Source organism: Prionailurus bengalensis, chromosome B1 (assembly GCF_016509475.1).
Source record: "Prionailurus bengalensis isolate Pbe53 chromosome B1, Fcat_Pben_1.1_paternal_pri, whole genome shotgun sequence".
In the NCBI taxonomy this organism is placed as follows: domain Eukaryota; kingdom Metazoa; phylum Chordata; class Mammalia; order Carnivora; family Felidae; genus Prionailurus; species Prionailurus bengalensis.
Genome location: NC_057344.1, coordinates 42,852,586 through 42,872,247, shown reverse-complemented (window position 1 = coordinate 42,872,247; position 19,662 = coordinate 42,852,586). Strand labels below are relative to the sequence as shown.

At 37.4% G+C, this 19,662-nt stretch overlaps 1 protein-coding gene across 1 annotated transcript in view; it reads right to left on the bottom strand.

Moving 5' to 3' along the window:
* ADAM18 (ADAM metallopeptidase domain 18) overlaps nucleotides 1-18,327 on the bottom strand; it is a 164,963-nt gene extending 146,636 nt beyond the window's left edge. The window contains exons 1-2 of the mRNA XM_043563577.1: nucleotides 18,236-18,327; nucleotides 17,524-17,600 (exon numbers count right to left, since the gene is read on the bottom strand). Coding sequence (XP_043419512.1) covers nucleotides 17,524-17,600; nucleotides 18,236-18,290 — 132 coding nt within the window. The 5' untranslated portion in view covers nucleotides 18,291-18,327. The remainder of the gene's footprint in view (nucleotides 1-17,523; nucleotides 17,601-18,235) is intronic.
* Between the last annotated feature and the right edge of the window lie 1,335 nt (nucleotides 18,328-19,662).

The window sequence follows — 19,662 nt, the reverse complement described above, 5'->3', positions numbered from 1 at the left end:
GGGTGAAACATAATCGGGATGGGAAACAAAAATACCAAGGAATCGGAGGTTTGTGCTATACAACAGATAGCTAAATTGTTAGACCCTACATAAGAGAGATGAGCCCCCTAAATGCTGAGGTTTGAAAAACAATAGATATTACATCCAGGAAAACTATAGAACTGTAGAGAATGGAGAACCTTAAAAAGGAGATCTTAAAAAGATCACATGCAGAATCACTAAACCTGGGACCCAGAGGAAAAAATGCTAATTTGAAAAGCACCTGGACCATATGTGAAAAGACCCATTTACTAAACTTAAAGCACTTGCCAGAGAAGCAGTAAACTGTTGGAACTTTCTCTGGGGACAGAGAAACTGGTGGGTGCCACATCTGCAACATCATCCTACTTTGCTAATGTCAGTGCTGGTGGGCACCATTTTGGAATATCTCTCTAACCTGCTACAGTCTTTGGGCACACCCAACTAAGAACCATGTCCACACTATGGCATCACAGCCATACTGTACAGCCATGCCAGGCACCAGCCCAACTCACCTTTGGACCTCAGTGCCACTGTATGATGTGCCTGTGCTGGATACCAGCTCTGAGCACCCATGCACTGCAGATAGGTGTGCAGAGCATATACCTTGAGCATGATATCCCTTGAGCATGTTACTCTAGTGGTCAGAGGGAACTGTGCTTTCAAGGTTCTTGTTACAACTACAAAAAGCTGTTCCTTCAAGATTAGGAGAGGTAGCTGATTTGTCTAATACATAGGAACAAACACAGAAAGTAAGGAAAAATGAAGAGACAGGCAAATATGTTCCAAATGAAAGAAAAAAAACATAAGACTTCAATGAAATGGAGATGAGCAATCAACCTGATAAAGAGTTAAAAGTAATGGTCATATAGATGTTCACCAAACTTGGAAGAAGAGTAGATGAACACAGTGAGATCCTCAACAAAGAGACAGGAAATATAAGAAAGTTCTAAACAGAAGTCAAAGAGCTAAATAAGGACATAACTAAACTGAAAACTACACTAGAGGAGTTCAACAGCACACAGAAAGAGGCCAAAGACTGGATCACTGAGCTGGAAAACAAAGCAGCAGAACTTACCCAGAGAGACCAGGAAGAAAAAAAAAGAGCTAAAAATGAAGATAACTAAGAGTCCTTAAGTACAACATCAAGTGGAATAATACTTAAACTATAGTGATCCCAGAAGGAGCAAAGAGAGAACAGGCCAAAAACTTAATTGAAGAAATAATGACAGAAATTTCCCTAATCTGAGGAAGGAAACAGACAGGTTCAGGAAGGCTAAGCAGTTCCAAATAAAATAAACCCAAACAGATCCACACCAAGATATAATACAGTTAAAATGGTTAAGTTTAAAATAAAGAGAGACTCTTGAAAGCAGCAAAAGAAGTACAATGTACTATATGCAAGGAAATCTTGTAAATCTAATCTCATAAATCAGCAGATTTTTCAGCAGAAATAATGCAAGCCAGAAGACAGTAAAATGACATATTCAAAGTGCTGAGTGGAAGAATTTTCAACCAACAATTCTTTACCTGGTAAGGCTATTATTCAGAACTGAATAAAGAGAATAAGTTTTCAAGTTAAGCAAAACCTAAAGCAGTTCATCACCACTAAAATGGCCTGAAAAGAAATGTTTAAAGGACTTCTCTAAACTGAAAAGAAATGACAACAACTAATAACAGGTAAACATATGAAAGTAACAAAGCTCTTTGGAAAAGGTAAATGCATAGTAAAGATAGTGGATCAATCACTTATAAAGCAAGTATGAAGGTTAAAAGAAAAATATGGTAAAACTAGCTAAAACCATAATAATTAGTTAGAGCGTACCTAACATAAAAGATGCAAATGTAGGGGTGCCTGGGTGGCTCAGTCGGTTAAGTGGCCGACTTCAGCTCAGGTCACGATCTCGCGATCTGTGAGTTCCAGCCCCGCGTCGGGCTCTGTGCTGACAGCTCAGAGCCTGGAGCCTGTTTCAGATTCTGTGTCTCCCTCTCTCTCTGCCCCTCCCCTGTTCATGTGCTGTCTCTCTCTGTCTCAAAAATAAATAAACGTTAAAAAAAAAAAAGATGCAAATGTGCCATAAAAATATAAAACACGACAGGAGGAGAAAAATGGAAAGTTATGGAATGTGTTCAAATTTAATTTGCTGTCAACTCAACTCATATAACATAGGAAATTATATGTAAACCTCACAACAATCACACATACATACAAAAAGTAAATACACAAAAGAAAATGAGGCAGAAATATAAACATAACACTAACAAAAGACATCAAACCACTAGGGAAGAGAGAAATAGAAGAAGAAAGGAACATCCAGAAAACCTTTAGCAAAATGGCAATAACTACATGTCTATCAATAATGACTTTAAATGTAAATGGACCCTGAAATCAAAAGATATAAAATGGTTGAATGGATTAAAAAAAAACAAGACTCATCTGTGTTCTACATACATAAGACTAATTTCAGAAGAAAGGACAAACACAAGCTGAAAGTGAAGGGATGGAGAAAGATATTCCATGGAATGGAAACAAACAAAAAAGCTGGCATACCTATATTCATAGTCAACAAAATAGACTCTAAAACAAGGACTGTAATAATAAAGAAAGACTTTACGTAACGATAAAGGGATCAATTTAACAAGAAGATATAACATTTATAAATATATACACACCCAACATAGAAGCACCAGGACACATAAAGAAATATTAACATATTTAAGTGGAGAAATTAAAAGCCATATAGTAATAGTAGGGAATTTAACGCCCACTTATCTCAGTGGATAGATCAACTAGATAGAAAATCAATAAGGAAACATCGGTCTTAAAAAACATTAAACCAAACAGACAATAGAGCTACACAGAATATTCTATCCAAAAGCAACAGAATATGCATTCTTCACAAACGCACAGAAAACATCCTCCAGGACATATCACATGTTAGACTACAAAACAAGACATCATCAAAATACCGAAATCATATCAAGGATCTCTTCCAAATGAGATGGTATAAAAGTCAATTAGAAGAAGAAAACTGGAAAAAACTATAAATATGTGGAGATTAAACAACATGCTAGTAAACATTCAATGGGTCAAACAAATAAATCAAAGAGATGGGTGTCTCAGTCAGTTAAGCATCTCTTGTTTTGGCTCAGGTCATGATCTCACATTTAGTGGGTTCAAGCCTGGCATTGGCCTATGCATCGACATCATAGAGCCTACTTGGGATTCTCTCTCTGTCCCTACCTCACTCGTGCGCACACACTCTCTTTCAAAAATAAATAAGCAACATTTTTAAAGAAAGAAATCAAAGAAAAAATACCTAGACATGAATGAAAGCAGAAACACAACATATCAAAATCCTTGAGATGCAGCAAAAGTGGTTCTAAAAGGAAAGATCACAGCAATACAGTCCTACTATATAAGTCTAAGTCTATATCTGAAGGAGTTAGAAAACAAACAAACAAAGCCCAAGGTCAGTAGAAGAAAGAAAATAATAAAGATCAGAGGAGGAATAAATAAAAAGAGACAAAAAATGGAAGAGATCAATGCAACTAAGAGCTGGTTCTTTGAAAAAAAAATAAAACAAAATGGACAAACCTTTAGCTAGATTAATCAAAAAAAAAAAAATCACAACCAAAACCAAAATAAAACAAACAAAAAACAACACCAAAAAAGAAGACACTAATAAAATCAGAAATCAAAGAGAAGTTAAAACTTACAGCACAGAAATCTAAAAGATCATAAGAGACTATTATGAACAATTACACACCAACAAATTGGACAACCTAGAAGAAGTGTATAAATTCTCTGAAACATACAATTTTCTAAAACTGAATCATGAAGTAACAGACAATCTGATTACTAGTATGGAGACTGAATCTGTAATCAAAAATCTCCCAACAAACAAAAGTCCAGGATCATATGGGTCACTGTGAATACATTCAAAACAAGAAAAAAAAAAGATTTTGTGTGTATTCTTCTTAAAATCTTCCAAAAGCTTAAATAGCAGGAAACACTTCCAAATGCATTTTGTGAGGCCAGCATTACTGTGATAGCAAAACCAAGAAGGACACCATGAAAAAGAAAATTATAAGCCATTATCTTTGATCAACATAGATGCAAAAATCCTCAAAAAATATTAGGAAGCCAAATTCAACAATACATTAAAATGATCAAACACCAAAATAAAGTGGGATTTATTCCAGGGTTGCAAGAATGTTTCAACATTTGCAATCAAAGTGATATACCATATTAACAAAATGAAGGGTGAAAATCATATGATCATCTCCATAGATGCCCAAAAAGCATTGAATAAAATTCAACTCCAATTTTGATAAAAACTGTCAGAAAAGTGCTGATAGGAGAAATGTACCTCAGCATAATAAAGGCCATATATGACTAACCCATAACTAACACCTTACTCAATGAGGAAAACCTGAAAACTTTTCCTTGAAGTTCAGAAAGAAGATAAGGATCCCCACACTCACCACTTTTATTCTACATAGTACTGGAAGTCTTAGCCACAGCAATTAGTCAACAAAAGGAAATAAGAGGCATCCAAAATGAAAAAGAATAAATAAAAATGTCACTCTTTGCAATTGACATGAGATCATATATACAAAGACGCCACCAAAACAAAAATATTAGAATGAATAAATTAAGTTGCAGAATATAAAATTACTTGTGAAATCTGTTAAATTTCGATATACAAATAATAAACTCCCAGAAAGATAAATTAAAAAAAAAACAATATCAAGAAGAATATCTAGAAACAAATTTTACCAAAGAGGTAAAATATCTGTACACAGAGAACTATAATATATTGATAAAAGAAATTGAAGAAGACACAAATGAATGAAAAGATGTTCTGTGCTAGTGAATTAGAATAATTAATCTTGGTAAAATGTCCCTACTACCTCTTTTGTTCAGGCCCATGATACCGGCAGGATGGGCAAGTGTAGCAGTTTTCATACTGCCAGGAAGCTCACACCCACCAATGCATCAGAAGTGGCATGATCAAAGTACATGAAGGCCTATGTGGACACAGCCCTGAATGCCAACCCTTTTGGAGGTGCTTCCCATGCAAAGGGAATTGTACTGGAAAAAGTAGGTGTTGAAGCCAAATAGCTAAATTTAGCCATCAGGAAGTGTCTCAGGGTCCAGCTGATCAAGAAAGGCTAAAAAATCACAGCCTTTTTACCCGATGATTGTTGTTTGAAGTTTATTGAGGAAAATGATGAAGTTCTGGTTGTTAGGTTTGGTTGCAAAGGTCATGCTGTTAGTGACATTCCTGGAGTTTTCTTTAAGGCTGTCAAAGTAGCCAGCATCATTCTTTTGGCCTTACACAAAGGCAAGAAGGAAAGACCAAGATCATAAGTTTCGATGGTGAAAACATGATAGTAAAAAATTTTCATGTGCCAAAAAAAAAGTCCCTACTACCCAAAGCTATCTATAGATTCAATGCAATCCTTATAAAAATTGTAACATCATTTTTACAGAACAAGAACAAATGACTCTAAAATTTGTATGAACTCACAAAAGATCCCTGATAGCCAAAGCAATCTTAAGAAAAAGAACAAAACCAAAGGTATTACTCTCCTTAATTTCAAAATATATTTTAAAGCTATAGCAATCAAAACAATATGGCACTGGCACAAAAACAGATACACAGATCAATGGAAAAGAATGGAGACCCCAGGAATAAAATTATATACATATGGACAATTAATTTATGACAAAGCATCCAAGAACACAATGGAGAAAGTATTGTCCCTTCAGTAAATAATGTTGGGAAGACTGGTTAGCCACATGCAAAAGAATGAAACTAGACCACTCTCTTACACCATACACAAACATTAATTCAAACTGGATTAAAGACTTGAATGTAAGACCTGAAATTATAAAATTCTTTGAAGGAAACATAGGCAGTAAGCTCCTTGACATTGGTCTCAGCAATGGTTTTGTGGATCAGACTCCAAAGGCAAGGGGAACAAAAGCAAACATAAACAAATGGGACTATATGAAACTGAAAGCTTTTGCACAGCAAAGAAAACCATCATTAAAATGAAAAGTTGGCCTACTAAATGGGAGAAGATATTTTCAAGTCATGCATCTAATAAAGGGTTAATCTACAAGATATACAAAGAGTTCACACAACTCAGCAACAACAACAAAATTTGATTAAAAATGGGCAGAGGATCTGAATAGACTATTCACAAAAAAAGCATATAGATGGCCAACAGGAACATGTAAAGATGTTCAACATCACTATTATCAGGGAAATGCAAATCAAAACCACAATGAGATATTATCTCACACCAATTAGAATGGCCATTATAAAAAAGGCAAGAAATAACTATTGTTGGAGAGGATGTGGAGAAAAGGGAACACTTGTACACTTTTGGTAGAAATGTAAATTAATGCAGCTACTATGGAAAATAGTATAGAGATTCCTCAAAAAATTAAGAATACAACTGCCACATATCCCTCTGTTCCACTGCTGGATATTTATCCAAATAATATAAAAATGCTTATTCAAAAAGATATATGCACCTCTATGTTCACTGCAACATTATTTATAATAGCCAAGAAATGGAAACACTCTATATATCCATCAATGGGGGCACCTAGGTGGCTCATTAAGTTAAGCATCTGACTCTAGATCTCAGGTCAGGTGATTATCTCACAGTTCATGAGTTCAAGCCCCATGCAGGGCTCCATGCTGACAGTGCAAAGTCTGCTTGGGATCCTCTCTCTTTGCCCCACCTCTGCTTGTGCGCTCTCTCTCTCTCTCTCTCAAAATAAATAAGTAAACTTAAAAATAGATGAATAAATATGATGTGATATATATGTGAATACACATACACAATGGAATATTACTCACCCACAAATAGAATGAAACCTTGCCATTTACAACAACATGAATGAACCTTGAAGGTATACTAAGAGGAATAAGTCAGACAGAGAAAGACAGATAATATATGATTTCACTTATACGTGGTATAGGAACAAAACAAATGAAGGAACAAAATTAAAGGAAACAAAACAAAACTCATAGATAGTGAGAATATATTGGTGGTTACCAGAGGGTAAAGAAGGTCAGGAGTGGGAAAAATAGGTAAAGGGGATAATTTGTATGGCGATGGATGGTAGCTAGACTCTTTGTGATGATCAATTGGTAGTGCAAAGAGATGTTGAATTATAATATTGGATATCTGAAACCTACATAATGTTATATTCCAATATTACCTCAATTTATAAAAAGACAGGACCCATTTATTTATTTTTTCAATATATGAAATTTTTGTCAAATTGGTTTCCATACAACACCCAGTGCTCATCCCAAAAGGTGCCCTCCTCAATACCCATCACCCACCCTCCCCTCCCTCCCACCCCCCATCAACCCTCAGTTTGTTCTCAGTTTTTAACAGTCTCTTATGCTTTGGCTCTCTCCCATTCTAACCTCTTTTTTTTTCCGTCCCCTCCCCATGGGTTCCTGTTAAGTTTCTCAGGATCCACATAAGAGTCAAACCATATGGTATCTGTCTTTCTCTGTATGGCTTATTTCACTTAGCATCACACTCTCCAGTTCCATCCACGTTGCTACAAAAGGCCATATTTCGTTCCTTCTCATTGCCACGTAGTATTCCATTGTGTATATAAACCACAATTTCTTTATCCATTCATCAGTTGATGGACATTTAGGCTCTTTCCATAATTTGGCTATTGTTGAGAGTGCTGCTATAAACATTGGGGTACAAGTGCCCCTATGCATCAGCACTCCTGTATCCCTTGGGTAAATTCCTAGCAGTGCTGTTGCTGGGTCATAGGGTAGGTCTATTTTTAATTTTCTGAGGAACCTCCACACTGCTTTCCAGAGTGGCTGCACCAATTTGCATTCCCACCAACAGTGCAAGAGGGTTCCCGTTTCTCCACATCCTCTCCAGCATCTATAGTCTCCTGATTTGTTCATTTTGGCCACTCTGACTGGCATGAGGTGATATCTGAGTGTGGTTTTGATTTGTATTTCCCTGATGAGGAGCAACGTTGAGCATCTTTTCATGTGCCTGTTGGCCATCCGGATGTCTTCTTTAGAGAAGTGTCTATTCATGTTTTCTGCCCATTTCTTCACTGGGTTATTTGTTTTTCGGGTGTGGAGTTTGGTGAGCTCTTTATAGATTTTGGATACTAGCCCTTTGTCCCATATGTCATTTGCAAATATCTTTTCCCATTCCATTGGTTGCCTTTTAGTTTTGTTGGTTGTTTCCTTTGTTGTGCAGAAGCTTTTTATCTTCATAAGGTCCCAGTAATTCATTTTTGCTTTTAATTCCCTTGCCTTTGGGGATGTGTCGAGTAGGAGATTGCTACCGCTGTGGTCAGAGAGGTCTTTTCCTGCTTTCTCCTCTAGGGTTTTGATGGTTTCCTGTCTCACATTCAGGTCCTTTATCCATTTTGAGTTTATTTTTGTAAATAGTGTGAGAAAGTGGTCTAGTTTCAACCTTCTGCATGTTGCTGTCCAGTTCTCCCAGCACCATTTGTTAAAGAGACTGTCTTTTTTCCATTGGATGTTCTTTCCTGCTTTGTCAAAGATGAGTTGGCCATACGTTTGTGGGTCTAGTTCTGGGGTTTCTATTCTATTCCATTGGCCTAAGTGTCTGTTTTTGTGCCAATACCATGCTGTCTTGATGATGACAGCTTTGTAGTAGAGGCTAAAGTCTGGGATTGTGATGCCTCCTGCTTTGGTCTTCTTCTTCAAAATTCCTTTGGCTATTCGGGGCCTTTTGTGGTTCCATATGAATTTTAGGATTGCTTGTTCTAGTTTCGAGAAGAATGCTGGTGCAATTTTGATTGGGATTGCATTGAATGTGTAGATAGCTTTGGGTAGTATTGACATTTTGACAATATTTATTCTTCCAATCCATGAGCAGGGAATGTCTTTCCATTTCTTTATATCTTCTTCAATTACCTTCATAAGCTTTCTATAGTTTTCAGCATACAGATCTTTTACATCTTTGGTTAGATTTATCCCTAGGTATTTTATGCTTCTTGGTGCAATTGTGAATGGGATCAGTTTATTTATTTGTCTTTCTGTTGCTTCATTATTAGTGTATACGAATGCAACTGATTTCTGTACATTGATTTTGTATCCTGCAACTTTGCTGAATTCCTGTATCAGTTCTAGCAGACTTTTGGTGGAGTCTATCGGATTTTCCATGTATACTATCATCTGCAAAAAGCGAAAGCTTGACTTCATCTTTGCCAATTTGGATGCCTTTGATTTCCTTTTGTTGTCTGATTGCTGATGCTAGAACTTCCAACACTATGTTAAATAACAGCGGTGAGAGTGGGCATCCTTGTCGTGTTCCTGATCTCAGGGAAAAAGCTCTCAGTTTTTCTCCATTGAGGATGATGTTAGCTGTGGGCTTTTCATAAATGGCTTTTATGATCTTTAAGTATGTTCCTTCTATCCCGACTTTCTCAAGGGATTTTATTAAGAAAGGGTGCTGGATTTTGTCAAAGGCCTTTTCTGCAAGGATTGACAGGATCATATGGTTCTTCTCTTTTTTTTTTTATTAATGTGATGTATCACGTTGATTGATTTGCGAATGTTGAACCAGCCCTGCATCCCAGGAATGAATCCCACTTGATCATGGTGAATAATTCTTTTTATATGCCGTTGAATTCGATTTGCTAGTATCTTATTGAGAATTTTTGCATCCATATTCATCAGGGATATTGGCCTGTAGTTCTCTTTTTTTACTGGGTCTCTGTCTGGTTTAGGAATCAAAGTAATACTGGCTTCATAGAATGAGTCTGGAAGTTTTCCTTCTCTTTCTATTTCTTGGAATAGCTTGAGAAGGATAGGTATTATCTCTGCTTTAAACGTCTGGTAGAACTCCCCTGGGAAGCCATCTGGTCCTGGACTCTTATTTGTTGGGAGATTTTTGATAACCAATTCAATTTCTTCGCTGGTTATGGGTCTGCTCTAGCTTTCTATTTCCTCATGATTGAGTTTTGGAAGAGTGTGGGTGTTCAGGAATTTGTCCATTTCTTCCAGGTTGTCCAATTTGTTGGCATATAAGTTTTCATAGTATTCCCTGATAATTGTTTGTATCTCTGAGGGATTGGTTGTAATCATTCCATTTTCATTCATGATTTTATCTATTTGGGTCATCTCCCTTTTCTTTTTGAGAAGCCTGGCTAGAGGTTTGTCAATTTTGTTTATTTTTTCAAAAAACCAACTCTTGGTTTCGTTGATCTGCTCTACAGTTTTTTTAGTTTCTATATTGTTTATTTCTGCTCTGATCTTTATTATTTCTCTTCTTCTGCTGGGTTTAGGCTGCCTTTGCTGTTCTGCTTCTATTTCCTTTAGGTGTGCTGTTAGATTTTGTATTTGGGATTTTTCTTGTTTCTTGAGATAGGCCTGGATTGCAATGTATTTTCCTCTCAGGACTGCCTTCACTGCATCCCAAAGCGTTTGGATTGTTGTATTTTCATTTTCGTTTGTTTCCATATATTTTTTAATTTCTTCTCTAATTGCCTGGTTGACCCACTCATTCGTTAGGAGGGTGTTCTTTAACCTCCATGCTTTTGGAGGTTTTCCAGACTTTTTCCTGTGGTTGATTTCAAGCTTCATAGCATTGTGGTCTGAAAGTATGCATGGTATAATTTCAATTCTTGTAAACTTATGAAGGGCTGTTTTGTGACCCAGTATATGATCTATCTTGGAGAATGTTCCATGTGCACTCGAGAAGAAAGTATGTTCTGTTGCTTTGGGATGCAGAGTTCTAAATATATCTGTCAAGTCCATCTGATCCAATGTCTCATTCAGGGCCCTTGTTTCTTTATTGACCGTGTGTCTAGATGATCTATCCATTTCTGTAAGTGGGGTGTTAAAGTCCCCTGCAATTACCACATTCTTAACAATAAGGTTGCTTATGTTTATGAGTAATTGTTTTATATATTTGGGGGCTCCAGTGTTCGGCGCATAGACATTTATAATTGTTAGCTCTTCCTGATGGATAGACCCTGTAATTATTATATAATGCCCTTCTTCATCTCTTGTTACAGCCTTTAATTTAAAATTGAGTTTGTCTGATATAAGTATGGCTACTCCAGCTTTCTTTTGGCTTCCAGTCGCATGATAAATAGTTCTCCATCCTCTCACTCTCAATCTAAAGGTGTCCTCAGGTCTAAAATGAGTCTCTTGTAGACAGCAAATAGATGGGTCTTGTTTTTTTATCCATTCTGATACCCTATGTCTTTTGGTTGGCGCATTTAATCCATTTACATTCAGTGTTATTATAGAAAGATACGGGTTTAGAGTCATTGTGATGTCTGTATGTTTTATGCTTGTAGTGATGTCTCTGGAACTTTGTCTCACAGGATCCCCCTTAGGATCTCTTGTAGGGCTGGTTTAGTGGTGACAAATTCCTTCAGTTTTTGTTTGTTTGGGAAGACCTTTCTCTCTCCTTCTATTCTAAATGACAGACTTGCTGGATAGAGGATTCTCGGCTGCATATTTTTTCTGTTCAGCACATTGAAGATCTCGTGCCAATCCTTTCTGGCCTGCCAAGTTTCAAAAGAGAGATCAGTCACGAGTCTTATAGGTCTCTTTTTACATGTGAGAGCTATTTATCCCTTGCTGCTTTCAGAATTTTCTCTTTATCCTTGTATTTTGCCAGTTTCACTATGATATGTCATGCAGAAGATCAATTCAAGTTACACCTGAAGGGAGTTCTCTGTGCCTCTTGGATTTCAATGCCTTTTTCCTTCCCCAGTTCGGGGAAGTTCTCAGCTATTATTTCTTCAAGTACCCCTTCAGCACCTTTCCCTCTCTCTTCCTCCTCTGGGATACCAATTATGCGTATATTTTTTCTTTTTAGTGTATCTCTTAGTTCTCTAATTTTCCCCTCATACTCTTGGATTTTTTTATCTCTCTTTCTCTCAGCTTCCTCTTTTTCCATAACCTTATCTTCTAGTTCACCTATTCTCTCCTCTGCCTCTTCAAGCCAAGCCGTCGTCGTTTCCATTTTGTTTTGCATTTTGTTTAAAGCGTTTTTCAGCTCCTCGTGACTGTTCCTTAGTCCCTTGATCTCTGTAGCAAGAGATTCTCTGCTATCCTCTATACTGTTTTCAAGCCCAGCGATTAATTTTATGACTATTATTCTAAATTCACTTTCTGTTATATTATTTAAATCCATTTTGATCAGTTCATTAGCTGTTGTTATTTCCTGGAGATTCTTCTGGGGGGAATTCTTCCGTTTGGTCATTTTGGATAGTCCCTGGAGTGGTGAGGACCTGCAGGGCACTTCCACTGTGCAGTGGTGTATAACTGGAGTTGGTGGGTGGGGCCACAGTCAGACCTGATGTCTGCCCCCAGCCCACCGCTGGGGCCACATTCAGACTGGTGTGTGCCTTGTTTTTCCCTCTCCTAGGGGCAGGATTCACTGTGGGGTGGCATGGCCCGTCTGGGCTATTTGCACACTGCCAGGCTTGTGGTGCTGGGGATCTGGCGATTAGCTGGGGTGGGTAGGCAAGGTGCACGGGGGCAGGAGGGGCAGGCTTAGATCGCTTCTCCTTAGGTGATCCACTTCAGGAGGGGCCCTGTGGCAGCGGGAGGGAGTCAGATCTGCTGCCGTGGTTTGGCTCCACAGAAGCACAGAGTTGGGTGTTTGCGCTGAGGAGCAAGTTCCCTGGCAGGAACTGGTTCTCTTTGGGATTTTGGCTGGCGGATGGGTGAGGGAGATGGCACTAGTGAGCGCCTTTGTTCCCCACCAAACTGAGCTCTGTTGTCCGGGGGTTCAGCAACTCTCCTTCCGTTTGTCCTCCAGCCTTCCTGCTTTCTGAGCAGAGCTGTTAACTTATGACCTCCCAGACGCTAAGTCGCGCTTGCTGTCGGAACACAGTCCGTCAGGCCCCTCTGCTTTTGCAAGCCAGACTCGGGGGGTTCTGCTTGGCCGGCGAGCCGCCCCTCCGCCCCGGCTCCCTCCCACCAGTCCGTGGAGCGCGCACCACCTCGCTGCCCTTCCTACCCTCTTCCGTGGGCCTCTCGTCTGCGCTTGGCTCCGGAGACTCCGTTCTGCTAATCCTCTGGCGGTTTTCTGGGTTATTTAGGCAGGTGTAGGTGGAATCTAAGTGATCAGCAGGATGCGTGGTGAGCCCAGCGTCATCCTACGCCGCCATCTTCTGATCAGTCTCAGAAGTCTAAATTTTTATTCTTCTATTTGAAATTAGTTATTACCTTGTTTCTCCTTATTGAAACTGATCCATCCTGTATTTCTACCACATGTCCTATGATGTAGCTAAGCAAACAAACTAATCTAATAATTGATTAATGGAAGAAATCTACTTCCCTGCTCCTCTCCCTCACCAAATCCAAGACAGGACCCATTTAGAAAATCAATGTATTCTTCAGAATTTATTATTCTCAATAGTAAGAATTTATTATTCTGGTAAATTTAGGATTAGGGTGATGAATTTAAAGTATAGGTTTGTCTTTTTGAAAAGAAAAAATGAAGACTACCCTCTGAAAAAATATATAATTTAGCATTATTAATACTATACATTAATTGCTTCTATTTAGAAAAAACATAACTTTACAGGTCAAGATGAAAGACATAACTATAGGCTTACATTCTACACCAATTATAATGAAATAACAAATTTACATTATATATATGTATGTATGTAAAACATAAACACACACATACTACTGTATTCACCTAGTGCCACTTAGCAATTCTTAACATATAAAACTGAGGAAGAAAGGACCCAAGAAACAAGATAGGGAGCGATGCTGTAGCTCCAGGAATAGGAGCTCTTATACAACAGGGACTGAGTTATAACAGTGCTTATCATTTTAATGTGGTGACATTCAGGAACAAGAGAAGACTTAGTGTATGTTTACAGTCAGTGGACTATCTCCACAAAGGCAGACAGATACCTATTCCAGAAAATGCATAATTTCTTTCCAAAACAAACCAGTTTCAGAAAAGATCTCGATTTTATGCTGGCCCAGAGTCTGCAAGCTTGGGAGAGGTCTGTGATGTCTATGACTGGAAACGCCTAGGAAGTACAAGAAGCACACATTTCAGAAGACCAGATGACTAATAACCCAGAACTGATGCAAACCTTATCTTTGTAATTCCTATAAAACTACTATAATGTACTATAGCAGACCCAATACATTATCTTAGACCAAACGCAAAACAGAGGCAAAGGAAAGTATGACAGGATCTCAACTAAAATGGCAAGTATACAATACAAAACAATTTAACCTCCGAGGAATGTCTACATCAAGAAGGAAAGATATCAAATTCAACAGATGAAGTAAATGATTCCTAAGAAAAATGTAAAGTAGTAAGACAGGACCTATAAAATAAGTACATTTAACATCCTTAGAGAAGTAACAGGATGTATTACACTGCTAACCTGCTAACAGACAAATATGGAAGTGATCCAATTATAGATCATATAAATGAAAATTTAATTGTTGTTTTTTAAGTAAATTATTATTATAAGAGATTGGATATATCCGAAGCATCAAAGCTAAGAAAGTTTCTGAGATTAAATATAAACTAATCTTATAGGTGGAAGATATGCGAGAATAAGGAAAAGAGAAGCTCTTTCCAAAACTTCCAACATCAGCTAATGGAAATTTATGTAGGCAAATATAATATAGCAAAGAGGCAAGAGTTAAGAATATATTTCAAAACTGCTGAGAAATGGAGATTTAGGTATGCTTATTTCACTTTTTTACTATGGGTCATGTAAGAAGTTAAATACAAAAAAACTAACAAAAAGTAAAGGACCTTGTATAGCCAGTCATCAGAATTCTAAGGAAGAACAAAGTTGAATTAATCACATTGCTCACTTTCAAGATCTTCCATAAAGCTACTATAAATAAGACAGCATACTATTGGCCAAAAGAGAGAGAGAAAGAGCTCATAAATAGACCCATTAAAATATAATCAACTGACTTTTTTAATATGCAAAGGTATTTCAGTGGAGAAATGATAGGAATTTCAATTAATAGTGCTGGGAAAATTGGATGCCCATATCAAAATGTTGAAGCTCAACCCAGATCTCACACCTTACACAAACATTAAAAAAGTATTATAGACCTATTATAAAACTTCTCCAATAAATCATAGGAGGAAACCTAAGTGAACTTAATGTTGGTAAGTTTTTGGATATGAGAGAAAAATCAAAATCCATTAAAAAATAACAATAAGGTGGATTTGATTTAGTTTAAAATAAACACATTCATAAAACATCAACATCACACACAGCTACTATGAGACAATTATGGATCAAGACAGAAACAAGACAATATCATAACTGTGTTTAAATACGGGCAAAATATAAACATGTTCCAAGCCAGAAAAAAAATGACCAAATATCTCCTTGTTGGGCTACCATGAGAAGCTGTTGCTTCTTAACCAATTACAACTCTAAGATTGTTCTAGCCTTCCCTTCTCCTAGATAAGATTTATTAAGATACACAATCATAGAATCACCTGTACTTCCTGCACTGCATCCAAACCAGAACAAAAGCCTATTTCTTAAAAACTTCACCAAGCCCCTTAAGGCTAAATCTTAATGTCTTTCTAACACCTTCTTGCTGAGATGCCTCATGGGTCCCATTGTGTGTATTCTTTCTCACCACAATAACCCTAACTTGTTTTGACTTACACGTATGTTCACAATGGTCTTTGGCAGGAAGGCACTGACAGAAGGAAATAAACCCACTGTAACTGTTCTCCTCATCTGAGGACATTCTTCCCAGTGTTATACCAATAACGGCTTCCACGGTTATTTGGCTTCCACAAATATACTTAGATAAAATTTCGAGGGTTGGACACCTTCTGCATAATTCCTGTAATATCCCCAAATCCACGCCATTGTTTTAGTGGAAAGTGTGGTTGTCATGAAAAACTGAAAGTCCATGAAAAAAGAATCTTTCATATGTCTAATAAATTTTTTTAAAGACTTGGGATAATAAGGTATTAAAGGAAGAAAATAAGAGAGATAAAGGATGTCTACTATAAGAAATCAAAGGGGACCATTAGCATACTCTATCACAGGGAAAAACAGCTTACAGAATTCCATATATAGAATACAAAAAATGTAGACAGATACTGAACACAGTAGGTAAAACTATGTCATGTTCCACAATGTTGCCATATGCTTTGTGACAGGCAATTTTAAGTAAACAGCTTGAAGTTTAAAGTGACCATGCAGTGACAAACAGAAGTACAAACAGAAATAAATCAGAAAAAACAAACAAAACATGTTTTATGCAAAGAAGTTTTTCAGAAAAAAGTAGTTTACTTATAATGAAATTGGAGTTATAAATTAAAGATTAGATTCCATGTCCTAAAACTTATAGGTTTGATGCCCTTAACATTTTTAATCTTTTTTTCTAAATACATGTGTGTATGTATTATATATGTATATAATATATATATTATATATATATATTTCCTATTTCAGAAGATTAATGTAAGAATTAAATGAGATTAGTATAAGAAACACAACTACTCTAAAGGAAATTATCTTATTATGATTTTAAAGTACATTTTCACACACATTTTATTTTTTATTATAATTGTTCAGTAGTAGAACTTAATCGGATAAGTTCCAATTCTATATGTCAAAACACAGTTAATGAATTCTTAATTTTTTAACTTTTATTTCAAAAATTGTTCCTTCAACCTGAAAATTTTTTCCAGGGTTACCTGGAAATATAATATATTTATATTATAATATATAATAAATATAATTAATATAATATAATATAATACAATATAATAAAATATACTGAGTACGGCATTTTAACAACATGGAAATCTAAACCCCTTTATTGTGACATCCAGTTTAATATGTAAAATATGAAAACTATGCAAATTTGAAATATTTTAGTTAAGAAAATATTCAAGAGTGGATGCCTTCAATTTAACTCTCTTTATATAGCAACTAAGCATTTTCAACTTCTTTTTCCAATTAGTACTTATTTATTGCAATCTTTTTCATTATATGCAGGCAAATATGACATTTTTTAATTTTTCTTACCTTCTTTCTTTGGCTATTACCTCTACAAAGTCTGATGCTTCTGGGTCAAAATTTTCCTGGAGATCATTTTTTTTTCTTTTTTGTCGCTTTAGTGGCCATTCACAAATTTGTAATAATTGCAGGTTGGACCACTGTTACACATATTTCATACTGATTTTTTTTTCTACCCGTATTACTCCTGAGAAGAGTTTACTATTTTTTGGAAGTTGTGTGCAAGTATGTCAGAAGAAATGGAGAGATGACAAGGGCACAAGAGTTAGCAGAAATGTGGGGAAGGGAGGATCAGAATATACTAACAGACAAAATAACGCAGGGAAATAGTTTCCTTTGCAAGTGGCTACAGATCAGTATGATCTGACTTAATGCAAAGGTAAATAAAAAGAGACTTAAAGTTTTAAATTATAAAACAAATATTCTTGATTATTCACCTGCTTCTCTGAATCTTCACTCTCATTTGACTTTATCTTCCATGGAACTGTGACATGCAGTAATATTTCTTCAGAATCTGCAGTAGGAAAATGGGTTTTTGTGGGGTTTTTTTTGTTTTGTTTTGTTTTTTTTGTTGTTTTTTTTTTTTTTTTTTTTGGCAACAATCTTAGAGGTCGAGCATGGAGTTCTTAATCCTGAGTACATGGCGGTCTCAAATTGAAAGTAAACTTCCATAGATGTGCCCACCCTCCTTGGTGTACAACTTTCACTAGATTTCCAGGGGCACACTCAAAATGGCTAAGATTCAAACAAATGAACAAAAAGTAGACATTACAGTTCTACAGGACCATCCTGTTGGTTTCCAGAACAACGTCAGTGCCCATTTCCTTGGGACTCTGGGGAATAAACCGAGGGCAGGACTCACCCCTCTAGAACCTCTGGCCAGGAAGACTGGCTGCATTTCAACTGCTAAGACTCTAGACCCTGATGCAGGGAGTAGATACCTTGGCTAACATCCTCAGTCACCTACCCGGGCCTGGGGGTGGGGAGGGGGGAGAGATGCTGGGGAAGGCACCAGCAGGAGATCAGAAGGGGAAGGCCATAGGAGGCCATAGGAGTACCACAAAGAAAATTGCTCTCCTGGCAGAGCCCAGCCCTGCTTCGAGGCAAAAGGAGAAGGAAATCCAGGCTTCCCGGTCTTCCCAATCTTACCCAGGAGGGCGTGCAGTCCTCCAAGTGCACAGAGCAGTGCAAAGAGAAGGAACATGGCGGGGTCAAAGCGCTGCAAGCACGACCAAGGCTGAAGGCCGTTGAGCAGCTCTGAGGCTCGCGGGTCGGAGAACTCTGAGGAGTCCAGCATGCTGGCCCGGCCCTGCGGGTGAGGATTGCGCTTGCTTTCAGCTCGCGCTGGCTCACCCTCCGGGCCCTGAGCGGATCAGCGGCTTCCATGGGTAAAAGGAGAGGAAGCACCAGACACAAGCCTATGCCTTTGCACACAACTGATTTGTTCGAGCTAAGTTGTCACTGATCAGACTCTTCATTAGCGACACAGGGGCAACGAGGCGTGATTTGTTTCTCTGGTGAAGTTCTCGGTAATTTTGATTCTCTGGGTCATGGTTTTTCTGGCATGTTTTTTTATTTGCTGTGATGGAGGAGAGAGGAAAATAGAGACGTTAACCACTTTTACAAGAAATTTCCTGCTTGAATCGTGCTACTGCGGACTTAATTTAGTATCTTTGCAAATAAGGAAAAATCAAGAATATTGATCTTGATCCCGGATAAGGCAATCAAAAAGCGCTTTTCATCAACAGCGTGCTTATTCATACAGTATTAGATTGTAATCAGCTGAAGAAAGGGAAAGGAAACTTTAACAAGCAACGTAGGTGTTTTGTTAACAGTTACTCTGAGCACTAGCAGAAAGCTGTAAAGGTGCTGAGGCAGCAAGGCAAACAGGAAATGTGTCTTGGCTGGACAAGAGCATGCAATTGTCATTAAATATTCTAAGAGAAATCTTAAATCACACATGTCCAAGACCCACTCAGCCTCTACACATCTCTCACTTTTATCTTCTTATATCCCATTACACCCTATGCCAAGGATGAATTGTGTCAACAGTCGCAACGTTAAACTCCAGTCAGGCTTCAAATTTGGATCTGCTAGGTGGTAGTATACCTGGGATCCTTAGAAATTCTTATTAAAAATAAGGTAGGCCAGTGATCATAATGCCATAAAATAAGTTAGTGGTATTGAGGATGATGGAAAGTTGTGGTAGAATCATCCTGATATGTATGTTTCTTAACCACACAAATCACCCACTAAAGTGTACAATTGAATGATTTTTAGGATTTTCCATATATTTACAGATGTGTGCAGCCATCACCACAGTCTATTTTAGTTTCATCATTTCGAAAGGAACCCTGTACCCTTTAATTATCACTACCCCTCACCCCAGATCTTCATCCCCCACCTAAACAACCCAGCCATAAGTAACCAATAATCTTTGCCTGTATAGATGTCCCCATTCTGAATATTTCAAATAAACAACATATGGGTTTTGTGGCTGGCTTTATATACTTAGCAGTATGGTTTTAAAGGTTCATCCATGTTGTAGGGGTATCAGTGTTTCGTTCCTTTTTATG